Source organism: Raphanus sativus, chromosome 6 (genome assembly GCF_000801105.2).
Source record: "Raphanus sativus cultivar WK10039 chromosome 6, ASM80110v3, whole genome shotgun sequence".
Taxonomy (NCBI): domain Eukaryota; kingdom Viridiplantae; phylum Streptophyta; class Magnoliopsida; order Brassicales; family Brassicaceae; genus Raphanus; species Raphanus sativus.
In genome coordinates, this window is record NC_079516.1 from 52607300 (window position 1) to 52629764 (window position 22465).

The following is a 22465-nucleotide window of genomic DNA, read 5'->3' on the forward strand; positions in this document are numbered from 1 at the left end:
TTTGATGTTTTAATCTTTCTATAAAATTTGGTGTATAAAACTAATGTTTCGTGAGCTTTAACTCAAGACTAACCATGAACTTAGATATTGGCATGACAGAGATGTACCAGTTATAATAAAAAAAAAGATGTTCCAGTTTTTAGGGATAGGTTTGGTCAAATCCAATGAAACATTGGATTATATTTCCAATTTTTTTGATACATTTTACATGGGTTTAGACTTTTGAAAAAAAAGTTTTAACAAGAGTTCTTTATAACCATGTTTATGGTCCCTAAACTTTCAGATCCAACACTGAAGTTTTTGATCGGATATTACACATCTTTTTCTTTGCTAAAACTTACAAGCATGATTAGCTTATATAGGTGTATGTAATCTTATTCCTGTGGGCGTAGGTGATTCGGGAACAATTTAAATATATTCTCTTATAGTTATTCTATAGTGTATAGGAACGATGATCACTAGGTTCCTAAGGATAGATCCTAGATGGCTATATACTAAAGGTTATTCAATTTAAATCGATCACAGCTAGAGGGATATAGTGATTAGTGATTGCGCGTGACCCATGACGAAAACTCCTAGTTTTTTTCTTTCACATCAGGCTTGTATGGTCGGCCCACTTTCCCTCCCTTAAATGCAATCTATAATAAACTAAATAATATTTGACTAAATAATAATAGAGGAATATGTATACACGAAACTGTGAGTTTGTCAAAGCAAAACCTCTGATATTATTAAGCCCCATATGCTAAGAGATAATTAGTACTTTCTCCTTTCCATTTAATTATTGTTTTAAGTTTATTTATATACACTAATAAAATATTTAATATTATAGTTTCCAAGATAAAAACATCATTTTATACATCTAATAACCAATAGAAAAATAAATTAGAAAATATTATTAATAATAATTTGCATTAAAAAATGACATTTATTTTGAAACGAAATTTTTTATCTACGATGACAACTAAACTGAAACGGAAGAAGTATTAGTTATTGACAATATTCTTCAATCTATTTTGTTTTGGTTGAAATATCAATAATTGTATTGTTAATTGTATTTACTATTAATTTAATTTGAATCTCTTAAATATATAAAATACATAACTGAACATAATATTTATCAATAAGTCATGTTTCATGTTTTAATAGAATGGATAAAATTAAATGTTTTTGATTGTTATACTTATTTACATTGTAATTTTGTTTATCGGAATACTGATTTAGTATCCAGCATACATGCATCTGGAGTTAGTTTCTACTTTAAATATATTTTCGTGGCCAAGGTAAAAGTGGTAGTTAATTCAGACCTCTATGTTATAATTAATGTTGATATATTTTGTTTTTAGAATATGATTCATATTCGATCCAAAAAAAAAGAATATGATTCATATAATTAATAGTTAGTCTATACTTTTCAAATAAAATTATATTTATTAGATACGGGGTACTTGAAAATATTTTCCTGTATCACGGTCTTGTTACTTGTTGTTTAAGAAAGGTCTTACATTTAAAGTTTTGGTTTTAAGTAGAAACCCCTGGAAAAAAGTTCCACAACAAGAATAACTAATTATGAAAATTTTGCTGGTAATTTCCACCGTTCTACAAATAAAAGTACTTATAGATGAATCCGTTTGTTTTTTAAACTGGAATATAAATGTTAGTAATGCTGACATCTTTTTATTTTTAAAATATGATTTACGTAGCTAACACAACAACAGCAAATATAAATGTGTTCTTATTGGTGAGCTGAAGCTTCCAGCCTTATAGAAAACGATGGTATATTATTAATTAATCATGCTAGATGATGAGCATTTGATTACAAGCGTCGGTTCCGGTTATCCTCCACAACATTAATCATCTCCTCCCAGAAAAGTACTTCTGGTAAGAAGTATAAGGCAATTCTGGTAAGCTGGAAGATAATGCATATTTGATTTCAAATTATTATTATTATTTCTTATTATATATAGTTGAATTATACATAACACAAGATCTTGATGTCAGACGTATCCTAGCGGATACAGCTACTTTCCAACTATTTGGGGGGGGGGGGGGGGGGGGGCTGGGTTTAAGTGCAATTCAATTCTCTTCCACTAATATTCAAATAACAATAAGGCCCATCGTATAGCTCTTGAAGCCCACAGTTACTTATGCGCTTAGTTGTTTATGGATGCTTTGTTATCTATATATATTTTTCTTTTTGACTAAACCTATTTAATATTGAAAATAGCAAAAATAACCTACTGAAATATTTTTCCCATCTTACTCTTAAGATTTAATCACATCATTTACTTTATTTATTTGCCATATAATTATGAAGAATAGATTTTTCAAAAGATTAGCTAACTAATGCAAACGATATTTAACCAGAAAAAGGAAATAACTAAAAACAGCAATTTGTTGTTTTCTGACGACAAAAAGAATTGAAAAAGGTATACATTTAAATAAAAGATAAATTTTCTTCTTTGGAAACCATTGTGACAACCTCATGATCTTGCTTTTTTTTTTTCATAATCTGAAATTTCATTAGATTAAAGCTTAAGCAATTACAACGTAGTCAACTATGAAGAATATAAAAACTCGCTAACTTTATTTCCAACATAAGCCTGGCTTGCGGTTTGACCTAACCGGAAGTGCAAGCCGGAAGTTTGACTGATGGTAAATACTTAGGAACGAACTGCATCGCCAGTTCACCATCTTCATTTCCAGCTTGATGTAATTGTTCTTCTTCCCACACAAAATCCATCGGATATTCATTGTTATGCGCCAGATCGAAGGGTGGCTGCTGCATCTGTTGTGTAGGGATTACAGAGAAACGCTGAAACGTTGAAAGACGAGCTTGAACATGAGCAATCTCAGCTTGTAGATTCATCACCTAAACACACCCCCACACACAGACATAGAGTCTTGCTCGTAAGTTTCAACATATATGAATAATAGGCATTAAAGAAAAATTTTCAATAAAGAACCTGATGTTGAAGAGAGAAGAGATGGCCAACGGAACCATAAACAGGATCACGGAGCCTAGCCAAAGCCTCGTAACAGAGCGTGGCGACGGCATCAAGCCGCTTGTGCAAAGGCAGTCTCAGCAACATCTTAGAGGCATTGCTTGCTCCAAACACTTTGTGAACTGCTGCAAACGTAGCAGTCCCTTGCTCCGCATCGAAGTAAGGAGCGAAAACGCATCCACTCACACACTTCCTCCTCAAGAACTTGCATGCCCCGCACGGTCCTTCTCCTCTTCCACTGCCGTTCAAGTTTCCGGTCATCTTCAAGTAGCTAGAAAGAAACACTGAAATGAGCGAAAGAGATTATTTACATGCCAGGCCAAGTCGTTGAGCTACTCTAGTGATTTTATATACAGGAATGAAAAGTGTTTTTGACTCGATGTAAGTTAGTGAACACTATTGAATGAATCGGCCGCTTACTATTCATTTATATATTTTTATTTCGAAGTCTTTACGTGAATACTACTCATGTATTAATGTATACAGTTATATTATATCCTCGTATGAACACTTAATATCAGTTCCAAAATTCTATGTTATAAATGATCTTCTTGTAACATGTTCAAGATATTTAATGTGACTGAGAGTTAAATCAAACAAAGGCTCCCAAAAGGTCATTATTCATCGTCAGCTTCTGTTTTACATTTCTGTACCTTGGTTCTGATTCTCGTCTTTCTTTCTGGATGCCTTTTTGATTTTGTCGTTTGTTTGATTTTTGGGAGGACAGGAACCGTTTCTTTTTTGTTTGAATGCCTCACTCACCTTTAGCTTGTTTTCAAGAATACTCAACGAAAATAATGCTAGTCATCGAGGCATAGATTGAATCGCGGTGTATAAACGTGGAGGCACACTTTTCATATAGTTTTGCCTCTAAAATTATCCGCTAGATCACTTGTTTTTCAATATACCTTTAACCGTTAAAGTGTTCGTAACTTGGTGGTAAATGAGGTACAGCTATACTGCCCGCCACCCGGGTTCGAACCTTGGCCACAACGGATTTAACATCTCTTCCGTTGGGACGCTGGACCCCTCTTCGGTAAATAGTTGGGAATGTGGCAGATACCAGAGTTATCACAAAAAAAAAAACACGCTCCCAAAGGGAACCCACAAGTCTATTTAAAGAAATATACATGTTGTGTAAAAGATATATACACAAAGATAAGATCGATATCAGAGTGCACATACCACGTCTGATCAATTCATAACCCTAAAAACCTAACTTACATTTTTATTACATAATTTGTAGCCCTAGTGGCCCCTCCTCATGCACTTTTCTTTTCATGCTATCACATCAATTGTCACCTCTCTCTCTCTCTCTCTCTCTCTCTCTCTCTCTCTCTCTCTCTCTCTCTCTCTCTCTCTCTCTCTCTCTCTCTCTCTCTCTCTCTCTCTCTCTCTCTCTCTCTCTCTCTCTCTCTCTCCTCACATGCATGAACCCATAGACATTGAAAATGCACATGAACTCACAGACATTGAAAATGTAAGAAGGAGATGCATCTTGAGATGTCTGGTTCAAACCATAACCCTATATGTAAGAACGTATCAACACGAGGGTTGGTTTGGAGAAACCGGACTGAGACAAACATTGGAGGCGATTCACAATTGACACTGAAACACACACAAACACAAAAACATGTAAGTATAAAGTTATATCTTTCGCAAGTAAGTGAGACAAGACAGCTACATAATTGTATTTCTCTTTTCCATTCTCCACTATCACAATCACGGTCAAAGTGATGTTCGTGCAGTGAGATTTGAGAACCTAATCTCTTGACCTTCTTTATTGCCTCTTCTTCCTTTTTGTTCCTGTTTCACCCGACATTATTAACTCACACTCGATCCAGTCATCTCTTTTTCGTGTTTCTATTTTTTCTTATATTAAGAAATTTTAATTTCAAACTAAGAACGTGGAGTGGCCATGTTCCTCATATATTAACCGTTTTTAGTAGTTAGGTTTAGTGATTCTAAGACCATATTAAGGTTTTTAATTTCAATTTAAAATTAACTGGCGATAAATATATTGTTTCAAATCTCTTATATATTACTCTTAGTCCCATTAAAACCCTCAATTAGAGAGCTTATATCATTAGTCAATATTTAGAGATTAAAGCACCTAACTTATTAATTGCTACTTAAATTATTTCTAACCCATTTCTATAATAAAAATCTCTAAAATAGAAAAAAATAAATGCTATATTTGTTTTTATAAATAGAAAAATGCTATTTTCCGTTAAATATAAAGAAAAAAATAACATTATTCTATTTATAGAAACAAATATAACATTAATCATCTATTACAGAAAAATATATTGGAGCAAGAAATTTATATCTATTTTTTTATTTTAAAGATTTCTATTATAGAAATGAGATGAAGATGCTTTTAGTCCTAATGAAAAACATATATTAATATTTTGTTGATGAAAACTCTTCAAGAGTTACTAATTCTTAAAAGTAATTATTTCATACTAGTATGTATTGAGTTAACCGGTGATGGTAACGCAACGTATTTATAGAAACTTGATGACTGGATTCATGAAGAACCAATTTCCATCATCTATGATTTTTATTGCGCACGTGTTTGCATTAGGAAAACTTTTCTTCGAGAATTTTTAGTCAAAGAGACAAAACAGAGTCGACGGTTGCGATCGAAGCAGATACCGCATGTATGCTGCTTTCAAGGTAAACCAAACAACCCACGTCGTAAGAACCTATACACGTCGCATGATCATATCCTATATGACTTCATGTCACACAGACCTAAGCAAGTAAGCATTCATTCACTTACCTCACCATCCATTCTCTAATAGTAAGCCTATATAACAACCCTTTTATTAAATATGGTCTACTCTTTGTAATGCACATCACAATAATATCAATAACTCAACGCACAACCACTTGATTATTGTTTAGTAGTTAACTAGTTATTGTATTATTTTCAGAGAAAAATTCTGATATTTTGAAGGGGTATTTTTTGCAACCAATAAGTTTTTATTTCGTACACAAGAGATTCAAAATTTTCAGTATGAGGGTTGTTCAAAGTTGTTCTTTTAAAACAAAATAGAAAATTTCAAGATGTTATTTAATATGCGAGAATTCGCATGCACCAACACGAAAAGAAGTTGGAAGTAAATTCAAAATTTTGTGACATGTTAAATTTCAAACGATCTCTGATTAAATGTCGACCGTGATAATAAAATGATAATCTTCAGCATCCAACTACATATACTATTTTAATTAAGAGGAAGTAGGAAATGGGAGCGTTGGAGAAGAGAATCGCGCCGTTCGGTTTCTTGTCTGCTAATACGTGCATCTTTCTACTTAGTTTTACATCATTAGTCTCCAGCTCCATGTCGGATCGTTCGTAGCCAAGTGGCTGCTGAGCTCTGCCTTCGGGCCCTGACGTCGGGGGTTCGACCCCCACTTACCTCAGTTTGAGGATTAAAAAGGTCCAAAAGTGACCAGTTGACAAAAAAAAGTCTCCAGCTCCATAACTCTCAGATGTTTAGTTTTAACGCCCCAGATAGCTTTGCATATTCGAATTTGCATCAGCTCTTCTCTTGAAACCAAAAACAAAACGGTATATATATACTCATTAATATATTCGATGAATTAGTACAACTAATTTTAAGAATACCTTGAAATATATATTTCAATGAATTAATATATTTGATGAATTAGTACAATTAATTTTAAGAATACCTTGAAATATATATTTCAAGGAATGTGTATGTGCATGTATACTGCCATACTTCTACATTGTGACCATAATGGGAAGGCCTATATATTATGATGGTGTAGTTCGAAAAAAGTATTTGAGGAATTTCAGATTTGACCGGTAATTTGTCGAATTTAAAGTATGCGGCCAGAAACTATATAGATCGAAACTGTCTTACGTCTGAAATGCAACCACTGTCTGATAATGATCCGACCAGGAGGAGATTATTATATTATAAACAAGTAAGTTTATCATGCATAATCTTTTAAAAAGTAATAGTGAATTGAATATTGCCAGATAACCATTTGTTATTTGTCATCAAATAGACTTAAAATGAAGTCATATATATGGATATATGTATGCGTGTGCGTGTGTTTTTGTGTTTGTGGTTATATAAACAAGGTACAAGAATTTTGGGATTATGTTTACATAATTTATTAGAGTCATATCTATATAATAGTATATACTATAATTCAAGGCCACATTTATACTTTTAAGGAATCATTTGTCAATTTGTGAAACATGGAGACAAACAACTCATCGACTATCAATTGTTGGGCTTAACTTTATAAACTAACAATTCATTCCGAATGAATCAGTTTTGCAATTTGAACTAGCTAGCTAGATTTATACCCCACTTAGCAAAAAAATAGTTAGATTTTCAGTTCCTGACTTATTCTATGTGTCCACATGTTTTTTTAGCAGAATTTGTTTTTTCTTGTAACTCCTTTTGGTTGAACTTTAATCTACACTTGAGAAAAAACATATACAACTAAGTAGTCCGATAAATACTTCAAAGATAAATTCTTAAAGATATTTGATCATTTAGAATTTTCTTCGATGAAAAAAGAAGAGTTTTGTTAATTTGAACCTTCAAGGAAAAAAAACAGTTCACAGTTGCTACGAGAGTAGCTAGGAGTATATGTTACCAACCGGTTCAAAATACCCCTCGATATATTTTATTTATCATTTGTTAAAAATATCAAGCATCATTATTTAAAGATTTGTTTTTTTTTTGTAACTGGCTTCCATTTTATTATCACGGTCGACATTTAATCAGAGATCGTTTGAAATTTAACATGTCACAAAATTTTGAATTTACTTCCAACTTCTTTTCGTGTTGGTGCATGCGAATTCTCGCATATTAAATAACATCTTGAAATTTTATCATTATTTAAAGATTTAGTGGTATATATACACTCTTGTGTATTATCCTCTCACTTAAACTCTTATATCGATCTCTTTGCCTTGTTTTTAGGCGACAACATATCATTTTCTAATATTATTTTGAGTAGATATTTGACCGGAGGATTTTGGAGCTCAAAGAAATAATAGGATATCAGGATCAGTCCACACTATATATATAAATAAAGCCTGTGTGTATGTATATTATGTCTATTAGATTGTAAAATTATTATAAGACGACATATAATCCATGTTTTCTTTACCAAAATCGATGAGAATATTATGATACGCGAACAACATTTTGACTGCACGAGTGGAAAAAAGGTTTCATCAAGCCAATCGATCAATGATAATACAATATAGAGAACATAATTAACTATATAGTGATCTATAAAAAGAATAAACATAAGGACAGCTATAGCGAATTGAACTAAAATAATCGAGGCCGATCAAAAATGCTCGACTCTTTTTGTACATCCCCAAAATTTGTGGTACCATGTCACTTCCACCTCCTACACTATCTCATTTCTAATTTATTACGCTATTATATAAGTCGACGATGTTTATGACTAACCCATCATTAAAAAATACTATATACGAAAGCGAAAATTATCTTTTGACTCGTGCATTCATGTCCAGAAACAAATATGTGATCATGCATATTTTATTTTACCTAGCAATGCATGTATATACAGATTTTTAGTTTAGAACTAATGTTACACGTTAAGTAGGTTATCATCATCTCCAACTTGTAGGTTCTACCTATAACTAATAATGATGGACTGATATAGCATATCAAATAGACAAATACTAAAATTTCGTTTTCTTAATATCTCAAAATTGAATGATAAAAGTTTTAGATGGAACTCTCACAAGTTCAGAACTTCAATTTTTTGATGGATATATTTAGTTAAATGTTTATTGAGCTTGGATTATAATCATCAACGTAACCTTCGTTTCTGTAACATATAAATATACTATACTTAACCAGAAAAACTCATTACAAGATATTAAACTTCATTTAGAAAATGAATGTATATTAGTGTTAGCTTTAAGGGTGTGCGCATAGTGCATTTGCACCGGGTTCACTTTTATAATTAACTTTCCTTTTGTATTTTAGGGCCCACATTTTTAAAAAAGTTTGCAAAATAAAATCTAAAATTTCGAAAAAATAATAATTAATACAATATATTTTGTTTCTATTTTATAAATCACTGCACAAGGTCCAAATATTTTTTGAGCAGGGCCTCTATATTAGTATATTACACTAATTTTATGTAAGTATAAATACGCGTGGAGGAGAGACATTGAGAAAGCAAGGGGGCGTTACCAACTTCCTAAGGGAACGGCGCGTCGGACCCACGTGACGATTAACGTCACTCGTTTCTTTGATCTTTCACTCGCTAGGCAGTTACAATCATAATGGCCACATGTACTTTAACTATTGGCTCACGTTACTGCATTTTGTTTCCTTTATAAACCAATTTTGACTCCCCGGTTCATCCGGTTCGCTCGTATATCGTTTCTAACCGAATATAACCACCACAACTTGTATTCTACATTCGATTACGGTAAATATGGAAGAGAAAGGTTAATTATTAAACATGAAAGAGCTTTAGAGCTGGCATCTTTATTTGAAAATGCGTAGTTTTCATTATTAATTGTAAAGTGTTTTAACATTTGATTGCCTAATTTAATTAAATGATACGAAATGTATTTTTACCATGATTCTCGTACGTAATTAATAACATAAAAGAAAAGGTAAAGTCGTGAGATATCTCCTAAAAAAATACAATTCACATGTAAGTTCACATCAATACAGAGAAAGCAAGAATTTTCCTCGTCTTGAAAACTAGAAGTTTATCACGAGATATTTTCAAGGGAGATAAGACTTATAACATGATAGTTATCTTTTTATTTGTCTTTTGGTCTATAAATAGTAAATAATTATGCAGTTAAAGGTTTTGAGAAAGAATAATAGAAGAGGCTTATCGCATGTTTGCTTCACGCAAACAACTAAATGTGAAGAGAGAGATACAGAGATCGTTCTTTTTTTGCTAGCTTTGTCGTCGCGTGGCTTTAAAGGCTTTCTTCTCTACACTCTCTTCTTTACCAAACCCTAATCTCCTCTCCTCATCTCATCTTCTCAAAACTTCTTATCTTCTCCAAGAAAAAAACATAAAATTTTCTCAATAACTCAAAAACCCTAAACGCAAGAGAAAGAACATAACTCGTTAAGCGGAGGGTTGTAATGAGCGGCGGTGGAAACACAATCACCGCCGTGGGAGGTGGTGGTTCTGGTGGAGGAAGTAGCGGCGGTGGAGGAGGAAGTAGTAGCGGTGGTGGTGGTGGGCCATGCGGTGCTTGTAAGTTTTTAAGGAGAAAGTGTGTTCCGGGTTGCATATTCGCACCATACTTCGACTCTGAGCAAGGCTCGGCTTATTTTGCGGCGGTGCATAAAGTTTTCGGAGCCAGCAACGTTTCAAAGCTTCTCTTACACATACCGGTTCATCGACGGTCCGATGCAGTTGTGACCATTTGCTATGAAGCTCAGGCTCGGATAAGGGATCCTATCTATGGTTGCGTTGCTCACATATTTGCTCTTCAGCAACAGGTAATACCTTCATTGCTCGATAGTATTATTTAAATGTGTTGGAAATCACTATAATGAAACATGCTAATTGAATTAAACTAACCACAGATTACTTTTTGACAGTTACGTTTTTTATTTTCTTTTCCAAAGTAGCAAACTTCGGTTTCGTTAGGGAAAGATAGTACTCCTTCCGTTTTAAATTAATTGTCGTTTTAGTATAAATATTTCTTAAATAAACTCCATTTTAAATTAATTGTCGTTTCAGTATAAATTATTTTTTTAAATAAATGTAAGACAATTTTCTATTAATTTATCTTTCTTGAAATCAATAAATGTTATGAAATTAATAATAGTTAAACAAATACAAAAATTGAACACTTAACTAGTTTTCTAGAACGAAAGCTACTTTGAAACAGATGGAAGTGTATTCAAACTCATGAAAACTAGTTTAATTAAGTAAGAAAACAATTTATTTCTATGAAATGAAATCGTCTGAGTTTATAGAGAGTTTGTCACTTTCTTGGTTTTGTAATCATCTACTTTTAGTATAAAGGGAAAAAAGTATGGTTGTCTGATTGATTCACTGTTGATCTTGGTTAACTAATGTCTTAGTAATTATATAAAAATGATACGGTCGTCGGGAGTTTTTTTTCTTTTGCTGGTTTTCTGGAAATGGTCGGGGTACAATTTTAATGTGTTAATACATATTTTTTTTGTCACTGTGTTAATACATATAAATATCGATATATATATATATATATATATATATATATATATATACACACACATTACCAATATTCAAGGTGGAGAAAATTATTCACCATCAGTGAAATTGTTTTCTCTATCGCTAAAAAATATTTGGTTATTATGATCTTATTAGTCTAATTTCTTTAACTTCATGCATATGTATTCATGTAAAGGGGGTGAATCTGTATGATGCGTGTCGTTTTTATGTTTTACATTCTATGTATGGTTAATATTTAACATAAGTCAACAACCTTAACAATCGAACATGCATTGGCTCCATCTCTAATCGATAAAGTTAATAAAGGTTATTAGTCAAAGTTTTAGGTAAGTCATAAGTACATGAAATTGATTTTTTGAAATAACACGTAGTAACTATTTTCGGATGATTAGACTTTGGTCACGGGTCGTTCAAACAAAAAAAGACTTTGATCACGTTAAGTGTATGAAACGTTAAAACTAAGAGAAATAGATCCCATTGTTCAAATATGTTGGCTAGAATTGCAAGCCCTTAATCGCTAGGCATGTTCATATTATTTTAATAAATTTCATGATTAGTCATTAACCATATATATATATATATATACTATAAAATAACTTGTAAATTGTATATATAGGTGGTGAATCTACAGGCAGAAGTTTCTTACTTACAAGCCCATTTGGCATCCCTAGAGCTACCACAGCCGCAAACGCGACCACCGCCTCTAACGCAACCACAACAGCTCTTTTTCACTCAGCCTCCCCCTCTTTCCTTAACAGATTTGCCTGCACCAGCCTCACCATTACCCTCAACATACGATTTAGCTTCTATCTTCGATCAATCGACACCGTCATGGGCTACACAACAACGAAGATTCGTTGATTCACGTAACCAATACGGTGGATCATCATCAACTTCTTCACCTGCCGTGGGGCTCGGTGGTGGAAACAGTGACCTTCAAGCATTAGCACATGAGCTCCTACACAGACAAGGATCTCCTCCACCAGCAGCTGCCGACGGCTCGCCGTCTCGGTCTATGTCTAGATGAGTTTGGCTTTGATCAATATATCTGCCCTTTGTTATTAGGAAAATTAAATTACTACTCAATAAGATTTAATTTTCTGAAAAAAAAAATTAATTTTCTGACATTTATTCCCCCTTTTTTTGTCTCCGGTGAGTATGTCTTCTATGTGCCGTAATCTTTATCTATCTATAATTCTAATATATAATCATGCATTTAATCAGTTGCTATACCATCTTCATATTTTGTGTTGCCTCTGGAATTTTCTCGCATGGCACTTACGAAGCGTGGCCCTTATCCTTCAAATTTTATAAGTTGGGTCATTTTTCAACTAGGAAGATGTACTTATTTTAGATTAACCAGGATTCATTTCACTTTTTCTTTAAAACTCAGTAGTCGTATATTTAACCACAAATGTAAATAACGCAAGTCCGAACGATGGCTCGGCTCTCTCTTTGTTGATGTTTATGACGAGTTTCTTATTCGTCCAAGTCGTCCTACAAACTATTAGGCCTGAGACCTGGAATCTTAATGGACTTAGAAAGGCGGGCCGTAACACGCTTTTTTTTCAGCCATCTTAGTTTATTAAACCTTAAAAAAAACAAACAAGCCCAAAAGGCCTATCCACATAATATACAACAACACAACATCCAAGCCCAAACAATGATGAAACATCCCTACACGTGTGATGTTGTCCGTGTCTCACACGTGTAAAGCCGTAATACGCTTTCTGTACATGGGATTGTTCTAAAAAAGACAAATTATTTTATACTAAAATTAAGAGTTTGTTTTATATTTTTTATGTTTCTTTTTTGATAGTATGTTAAATATATCTGAAGGGTACAATACTTCACTATCATCTAATATACAAGAATGTCAAATGATGTCGTGACAAAAAAAAAAGAATGTCAAATGATGATCATGATGGTCATCTGAAATAAAACATTTTGTTAAGATTCCGAGAACCATATATGTGTGAGTTTATTATAATGTTTAAGAGCATGATCGGTTTTACAGATATAGTTTAATCCATAAAAAAGCTTGATCTTACGAAATAAAGGAAAAAGATATGCATGTTGATTTATGTGTAAACAAATATTGAATGTAAATTCATAATGTGTTGATTTATATTTTTAATAAAAAAAAATAAATATGGTAATAGAATTACGTCCAGTTTTTAACTGTAACATGGATATTTATATTGAATGTTAATTTATATTTTTAATAAAAAGATTAAATATGGTAATAAATCATAGAACGTCATTAGCATCATAATAAATAATATAATAGTAGAAATACAAATATAATACTATTTTAAAATTTTTTGAAGTAATGTAATTCTGTGTTTTATAATTATATTTTTTATTACTAATAATAATTATCCAAAATTTATACATTTTTAAAAATTGTAATTTTCTAATCCCAACAACACTAGTTTCTTTTTAATATCTACAAATTTTAGAAATATGATTTGTTTTACGTTTTGATAGTTGTATACTTAAGAAATTTTTCTTAATTTTATAGAATTTTATATAATATATTTTAACCAAAATAATTAACTAAAAATATTTTCAAGATTATAATTTTATATATCTATCTATCTATCTATATATATATTGTTAAATATAAGTTATTAATTTTATTTTCATTTTTACATATAACTAAAATAAGATTAAAATTAAATATTGTAAGAAAAATAATAAAACCTAAAAATAATAAAATTTATTTTCAAATTTATTTAAATTTACAATTTTATTTTCAAATTTATTAAAATTTAAAATTTTATTTCTCCACATTGTGCATAAAAAAACCTAGTATAACATTAACCTTTTGTAATGTTTATTTTTTGTTAATTAATTTGAAAATCAATTTAGGTATTTTATATGATTGCTTTAATTGACAATAGTAAATGCCAAATGTTACAATTATGTAGTTTTTAGTGGCATAAAATGTAATTAAATAGTTATTTAAGGGTTAGTTATAATTGTACTTCTATTTTAATGAGATGGGTTTATATATCATTAATTACAAAATAACATAAAAATATAATGATCTATATAAAAAATACTTTAATCGTGATAGATATCTTAAAATGATTAATAAAGTTTATGAATATCAGCATGTGTAATCCTATCATTACACTTTTGCTCATCCGTTTTATATATAGTTTTATATATTTTATATACATAGTATAAATTATACAGTTTTGAAAAAGTATTAAGTATCTAATACTATAAAGAAGAGCTCTACTCTCTTCTCATCTTGCCATGTCATCAAATAGGGTAAGGAGGCACTGACACATGTCCTCTCTAACCAATACTCATCGTATTATTAAAAGGTGTGGGCTGATGCGTTTCAGTTATACGTTTATTATGTTTTAATGGGCCTTATATTTGTTTACTCCCGTGTTTCAGTCCGAATGCAGCAATACCAGTCTAAAAATCATTTCATGTTCTTCTTCACGATTAATCGAAGGGTCTTCTGTTTTTGATCTCTAACCTTTTGTCTTCTCTTTTGATGAACAATAACATTTCTCCTAATTGATTCATCTCCTTTATCATGCTATTTAACTCAATCACCCCTTTTTGATTCCTCTGGAAATTTGACTGAGTGGAATATGCAGTCTTCCGCAAATGATCGTGAATACGACTCAAAGAGACATGATGTTCATGATCGGAACAACAATGGTTTCGTTTCTTTCTCTGCATACATCTCTTCTCTTTTGAATTAATCCATGGACAGGACCAAGCTCAAGAGATGCTCCACTTCATCCACCCATGTAATTTTCTTCTTCTTCTTAATCACCTTTTTCTCTCTATTAATAGTTTTTGTTTTGTTTTCCTTAGGCTGAAGCGGCTGATGAGGCCACAGATCCTTTGCAAAAGGGTAAGAAAATAATTGAGTTACGCACTGTTCTGAGATGCTTTTGTGGTCCATATTATTTTGATCTAATTGAGAATACGGCTCTGCAACATGTAATACAGAGAGCGTAGGTACAAAGCTTTTGGAGACTTTGGTTTTGTATGGTTAATATAGACCTTGGACATGAGTATATTTTCTCAGTCCTAACTCCATTTGAACTCTTTCCTTTAGTACTTTAGCAGGAAATCGGTGAATGACATCTTTATATGGGGAACAAATCGCCTATGTTGACTTGATTAGGGTCCTTCACCAATCTACGAGCGATGATCATTGGTTATAGTTGCAACTCCTCATAAATATCGTACTGTGACCTCTACCCTATAATTATCTAATAACTTATACTGAATTTTATAGTAGTTTATACGTGTTCTGGAACTTGGACTGAACTTTCTGTATGCAGATGACATGAGTACGATCAAAAAAAGCTTGACTTTATCAAATAACATAACTTCTTTTAATTTTTCCTATATGTTGATTGCTTCAAGATGACAGACATGATGCAGTTGAGACTCAACAGCAGCTAAGAAGAGCTAAGGACTGGATCATCTCCCACCAACTCAAAACTCTCGAGCTCACAGATGTTCTTTCAAACTTCCCGGACATATTCTCGGCTCTGACTGAAGGTAAATCTTGATAAAATTCACTCCCGAAGTGACCTTTGAAGCATCTAAGATGAAATCTCCAGATTTCTATACCTTAATATATACTGTGAACTTATCCGATCTGATAGGGACCTTATCTTAGATTCGTTTATTGTTGTCAAAAAAAATAATATATATATATATATATATATATATATATATATATATATATGTTCTGTGAACTTTAGAATCTATCTTCCTCCATTAACTGATCAGTTACTGACTTTCAGAAATCATGGACCAGCTGGAGAAAGAATGTGTTCTTTTAGAACAAGGAAGGACACATACATCAAAAACAGAGACGAGGTATATTATTCATCATTTCCTATTGATTTAATTTCGTTCTCTTTGCTTTTAATTTATCTTGACCATCAACTAAAACTAAAATATAACCTGGTACCATGAAGGGAATTCAAGTTTGTGACAAAAAGATCTGATGTAAAGAACTAAAGCTGCTCCAAAAGACTGGAAGAGCTATAGCTCCTGAAGACTACAGTTACATGAAAGTGTGAGACTCTGACTTCTTACTCTAGGTTTAATACACGTTCGAAAAGGATAGATATATAAAGATAGAACTGAGGTGCATTATTGACTCACGTTTTTTTTTGTTGGGCTATGTACCATTATCTTCTGATGCAATATGTACGTAACCGCTGAACATTACAGAGCTTCACAGTACGTTTTTTTTTTTGTTGGGCTAGACAGCAGTTTGTAGGCTAATCCAAGAAGGCTACATGCAAGATACAAGCAGCCGCAGTCTAGGTTTGCTTTCTCAGTTCAGACCCTGTTTTATGTTTGTTGGTCGTAAGGCTGCATCACTGATGCCATGTATATATACATGGAAGCGTGTAATTCACTCAAGTCTAACCAAGTAGAACCTGAATATAATCAGAAAAGTTATAGTTCCATTGACCGCAGTGAAAGCACGTGTGAACAATGATGGTGTAGCCAACACGCTGATCCAAAACCAGAGGCGAAGAAAACTGAAATGCATATATCTGGTAATATCTAGAAGAAAACTCATGCTAACATGCATATATTGTTTTACACTTTTACTATATGAATACTTGATACATGTTTTCAAAATTTTTTACAACTATTAATAAGTTATTGCTCCATTTTATATACAAAGATAATACTTCTAATTCACATGAGAGAGCATGCATTAAAGCAAATTATAAAGGTTTGCATATTTAATATTTTTCAAGTCTTTTTCATATTCCTCTATTCTCACGTTTTTAAATGTGATATGGTTGTTAGTAGGTCTATTAGAGAACTGCATGTTGAAATGGAGTAACAGTGACGAATATGCTTATTACTCAGTAATTATATGGGAGGCATAGGGTTGACAACCAATGTAAAAATTCAGCTATCAAGAGTATTTGGTCGCTCTGTATTTTGAATACCAATTTCATGACTATTTACTCTATTTATGTGTGTGCATTTGCAAGAGTTAACTCACATATTTGAACCATGAGACTTAGAAACAAATGAAAACAATATATGGTTGAATTGTTTTCTTCCGGTAGTATTGATATATCTTATCTTAATACATTTCATATTTTCCAAGATTTTCTAAGTTAGAGATAATCTTTGTAATTGTCTCCTAAACGCAGGCGATAACGTTTTAGGACGTTAAACCGAGAAAGTCAACAAAAGGTGCGGACTTGGCAGATGAGTTGGCAGCTTGAAGAAGAAGATATTTGTTCCCTCGGAATATTGGCAGTTAAGGAGTTGTTTAACGTAAGTAGGAGTGCCGAAGGTCTTTGGGAATTACGATTCAGAATTGTAATCATAAACAAAGCTAAACTTAGGTCTTGAGACGTTGTTAGATCAGGAGTGAGAGTTTAGCAGATCTTCAGGTGATATAGATTTGTAGATTTTTTATTCAGGTATGGGTATTCAGTGTACCCCAGTTCCATTTTGTAAGCCATCTGTTTACATTGAATAAAAAGTTACAGATATTTAAAGGTGATGACATGTTTGTATTCAACTTATAAACTATTTGGATGAAGCTTCGGGCCTATAGTTACATATGTTTTTTTTCTTTTGAACTATATATTCTAATCACGAGACATTAAACTAATGTATGTTCGATGTCACATAACAGTGGAAAAACCAGTAAGTTGAAATTAGCGCTGAGCCTCTGACATAGTTTCTTATATTTTTACTTTTTAGTGTAACGAAAAGAAAAAACAGTGTACTAGATTAATTATTCACAAAGTAGTTAAATTATTAGTGTTGCACAGAATATTTCGCATGATTGTATTTTTATTTAAATTATAATTCTTGATTAATAGAAAGGTGCTTTTCTTTTTGGAAAATGTGAAATAAGAAGACATAATTAGTTCTGCACAAAAAAAGAAGAAGAAGACATAATTGGTACTATTATAAAATTCAAAATAGAGGAAAACTCATCATGTATGGCCATGAATCTGATCATGATCATCATTGCGGACAAATCATTGAGGCCAGTTCTAGACAACTGACCAGTAAAACATTGAAATCTTCCTTAAAAACATTTTAAGAGGTAATAATATGTATAAATATTATTCTTCAAATTATTATTTATTTATAATTATTTGAATTTACTAAATATCTATGATCTTTAAAATACCAAAGTCTGCACTATTAAAATGACTCATCAATTTCAAACCCACTTTATTAGCACTCCCATTTCTGTTACCAACAAAGTGAATCCTCCATTTAAATTATCTGTCTTTTAATATATTTTTCAAGCTCTCTACGTCGATCTTAAATTTCTTTTTACGACTTCCATACGGTAAATATTGATGAAAACTGCTCCAAGTCTCAGTGCTTCACCATCTTCAACCTTTGTATTTCCTTACAAACAAAGTCTGCAACAATGGTTTCATATCCTATTTCAAAAAATTGATGAAAATGTAAAATAATGACATTTGCATCGTAATAATTTAAAATAAAACAAACTTATTATTTTTAACCAGAATAACAAAATATTCAATATAATATTATTTTAGCTATATATTTTTTAACAGGTTTTAATTGTTTTTCCCTTGCTTACCCGCCCGTAGGGCGGGTTTTACCCTAGTATATTTATATGTGAATCATACGTTAAAATTATTGCTGAGTTGCATTATTTATTAATGTATTGAAATACTTTTTCGAAATATCATTTTCTAAATTTTCTTTTAATCTGAAATTTGAAAATAACGCTGTAAATATAACTATTTTATGTCTACTCTAAGAGTGAGAGTTAGAATAGATATGTATAATTTATGAATGCTGCATGATTGATGGTTGGGCTATTGTTTAATTGCATAATTGTTTCTGGCAATTTTTTTGGTGGACCATTTTGTCCATACCATCAAAATTTTTAAGGAAAAAGATATAATATGTTATGCAGTAAATCTCTCTTTCTTCTATTTATTAAATAATTAAAGAAATTACTCAATGCTCATACAAAAAATAAATAACATTTTTTCCGTTTCAGAATGATTTATGTTTTAAAAAAATGTTTCTAAAAAATTAACATTTTACATGTAATAATGATAAGTGTGAAAACTCAAAAAAAAAATTTAAATAAAAAAACTCAAAAATATACATTATTTTAAAATAGATGGAGTATTTATTAAGCAGCTTAGGACTTCAATTGTTAAATACTCCAAACACGTCGTGCTTTGATGCCCTAATTGATGTTAATGGAATCGTTGACATTTATCGACATTTTGGCACCAAGTTCTCAAGGCATATATTCGTTTTAAAAGAAAGATAAATGATCATTCTAAATAAATAACTGTCTATCAGACTATCACATGGCAACCTCGGCGATGGTCCATTTTTTTTTTGGTAAACTTTTTCCCTTTCTCATTTCCATATTTTAAATACTATTCTGGTTTTTGTTTTGGCACACGACATGAACACTATATTGCATTTTACCCAGGTAGAAATAAAAGCAAAGTTGCCAGTAGAGTTCTCTTCACATAATATGAGAAGATGTGCAAAGATTTATGAATGTGACAAGGTGATGACGAATACGAATACCAACTTGATTGATTACGTAGTATACTGTATAATAGAGGTTGAAATTTAACAATATCCGGAGTATATGACTATATGTCTTCTCCTTATAATGACTACAAGTTTTTTTGTCTCTCTTCAACACTAGACAATGAAAAAATCGTGTATTGCGCGAGTTTAATATATTAAAAGTCGATCGTTATTTCTCCTTAAGCCAGAGTGCCTTTCCCTCGAATTATATATAGAAATATGACAGTTTCATACATTAAAAAATTGTATACATCATCAATTGAGTAATTCATGTAAAGAAATTGGGTGCCAAAAAATGCATCGAGCTATGTTTTGTTTCTCACTGAGAAATACTTGGGTTCACCCCTATAGTGAACCTTTAGGTTCACCCAATTAATAGGATTTCGTTATTTCATATTCAGTATCACTTAAAAAGGAAACAAAATATTGTCAAATTTTATTATGTTTTTAAAATAAAAAATTAATAGAAAATAATAGTAGTCGCAAAAAAGATTTTATATTTAAAATACCGTCAGCAAAACACTAAACCCTAAATCATAAACTTTAAATCCACGGTAAACCCTTGGATAAATCTTAAATCTTTGGATTTTTTTTCTAAATATTTTTAACAAAATCAGCAAAACAGTAAACCTTAAACCCTAAATATTAAACTCTAAACCCTTGGGTAAATCATAAATCCTTGGGTAAATCATAAATACTAAATCCTAAACCCTTGGGTAAACTCTAAACCCTAAACCCTAAATCTTAAACCCTAAACCCCTGGATAAACCCTAAACCCTTGGGTAAATCATAAATACTAAACTCTAAACTCTTGGGTAAATCATAAATACTAAACTTTAAACCCTTGGGTAAATCATAAATACTAAACCTTAAACCCTTCAGTAAATCATAAACCCTTGGGTTTATGATTTACCCAAGGGTTTAGGGTTTACCCGGAAATTTAGTGTTTAAGATTTAAGGTTTAGGGTTTAGTGTTTGGCTGACGGTATTAAAAATATATTTTTCTAAAACGTATTTTATTTACAATTAATATTAGTTTTTATTAGTTTTATTTTTAGTTTAAAAATATTAATATAATTTGACAATATTTTGTTTCTTTTTTTAAAAGATATTGAATATGAAATAACAAAATCATATTGGTTGGGTGAATCTAAAGGTTCACTCTAGGGGTGAACCCAAGAATTTTTCTTTCTCACTTAAATGAAACTTTAATAGGGGTATTAAAATGAGTTATAATTCATGAAATGGTTCAGTTCATTTCGATTTTTCACAGGAACGATTTCTGTTTTTAAACTCATTTAATAAATGAACTTAATGATCAAGTTTAAATTAGATAATGAATTATATAAAAACGATCAAACTCATGAATTATCTTATAATTCATATATATATATATATATATACATTAGGGGTGTCAAAATGAGCTAGCTTGCTCAGCTCAGCTCAGCTCATAGTAAGCTCGGCTCTTTCATGAGTTAGCTCAGATCAGCTCATTTATTATATGAGCTTCAATATATAAACTCGTACTCAGATCATCTAGATCATGAGTTAAATGAGCTAACTCGTGATCTAACACAAAATAATTATAACTATATTAAATTAAACATCGATAAAATTACTTCTATAGTATTATTCAAAATTTAATAAAACTATTAATCATAAGTAACTTACCGTGAGTTCTGAGTTACGATAAGCAAAGTGAGAGGAGACGTATGTCAAATTTGAGATCAATGAAATTTGTGAGAAAGATGATATGGTTAACGTGGGTTTATATAGAAGATTTTGATAATTTTTAAACAAGATAGTCTCTTTTTTCTTTCTTCGGAAAAAGTATAGATAACTTTTAAAAGTTTTACTCCTATATTACTTATGTATATTTTACATTTTAGTTTTAAAATAAATATGATAAATATAAAAATTATCTTTTTCCATAAGAAATGAACGAGCTCATGAGTCAGCTCATGTTCATTAACGATCGTTCATATAACTCGTGATCTTTTTTAAGCTCGATCATTAAACTCATTTATTAAATGAGCCTAAAACATAGTGATCATACTCATGAAAAAATGAGCTGAGCTGAGCTAACTCAGGAGTTGTAACTCATTTTGACACCCCTAATATACACATCCTCATATTATATTGATTTAAAATTAAAATGTAAAACAACATATTTCTAAAAGTTTTCTGTGGAATATATATTTTATGATTTGAATAAATGAAGGTTTGGAAGATAAATCATCTCAAAACTTTTATGTGGAACATATGAAGACTTTAGATCACAGATTTAACTTTGATTTATTTTTAGGTTTTGGTTTTATTTGATATTTAATATTAATTTTTTGGATTTTAATATTTAAATTTTAACTTATATTATAAAAATGATTTTACTATATATTTTATTTTCAATTACTTTTAGAGTTTTTTTTTATTTGATCACGGGTTTAATCATTTAACTCATGATCTAGATGATCTGAATTCAAGTTTATAAATTGAAACTCAGATAATAAATGAGCTAAGCTGAGCTAACTCATGAAAAATACGAGCTCACTACAAACTGATATGAGAAAATCCATTTGTTCTATATTTTGAGTGAACTAAGAAATGAGAAAATCCATTTGTTCTATATTTTG

General features: G+C 31.2%; 3 protein-coding genes across 16 annotated transcripts; 2 read left to right on the forward strand and 1 right to left on the reverse strand.

Annotated features, from left to right (window-relative positions):
* Nucleotides 1-2555: 2555 nt before the first annotated feature.
* LOC108808857 (LOB domain-containing protein 19) lies at nt 2556-3331 on the reverse strand. The gene is made up of 2 exons (XM_018580953.2): nt 2967-3331; nt 2556-2872 (listed from the first exon to the last, which is right to left on the reverse strand). Exons 1-2 carry the CDS (start codon nt 3264-3266, stop codon nt 2621-2623), a joined length of 552 nt encoding a protein of 183 aa, XP_018436455.2. The 5' UTR covers nt 3267-3331; the 3' UTR covers nt 2556-2620.
* A 6585-nt stretch (nt 3332-9916) lies between these two features.
* LOC108812495 (LOB domain-containing protein 18) lies at nt 9917-12496 on the forward strand. Its single transcript, XM_018584772.2, has 2 exons — nt 9917-10519; nt 11860-12496. Exons 1-2 carry the CDS (start codon nt 10157-10159, stop codon nt 12268-12270), a joined length of 774 nt encoding a protein of 257 aa, XP_018440274.2. The 5' UTR covers nt 9917-10156; the 3' UTR covers nt 12271-12496.
* A 2146-nt stretch (nt 12497-14642) lies between these two features.
* On the forward strand, nt 14643-17781 carry LOC130494359 (meiosis-specific protein ASY1-like). 14 transcript variants are annotated; one of them, XR_008935661.1, is made up of 8 exons: nt 14643-15022; nt 15090-15129; nt 15337-15466; nt 15651-15788; nt 16037-16112; nt 16214-16314; nt 16508-16807; nt 17423-17781. XR_008935661.1 is itself a non-coding variant. In XM_056988600.1 (7 exons), exons 1-5 carry the CDS (start codon nt 14978-14980, stop codon nt 16254-16256), a joined length of 342 nt encoding a protein of 113 aa, XP_056844580.1. In that variant the 5' UTR covers nt 14647-14977; the 3' UTR covers nt 16257-16314; nt 16508-16807; nt 17423-17781. The 14 variants fall into 14 exon arrangements, 2 of the variants coding, with proteins under 2 accessions (XP_056844580.1, XP_018459847.1); XR_008935656.1 differs by having other exon boundaries at nt 14645-15022; nt 15090-15466; XR_008935658.1 differs by having other exon boundaries at nt 14645-15022; nt 15090-15466; nt 15658-15788.
* Nucleotides 17782-22465: the final 4684 nt, after the last annotated feature.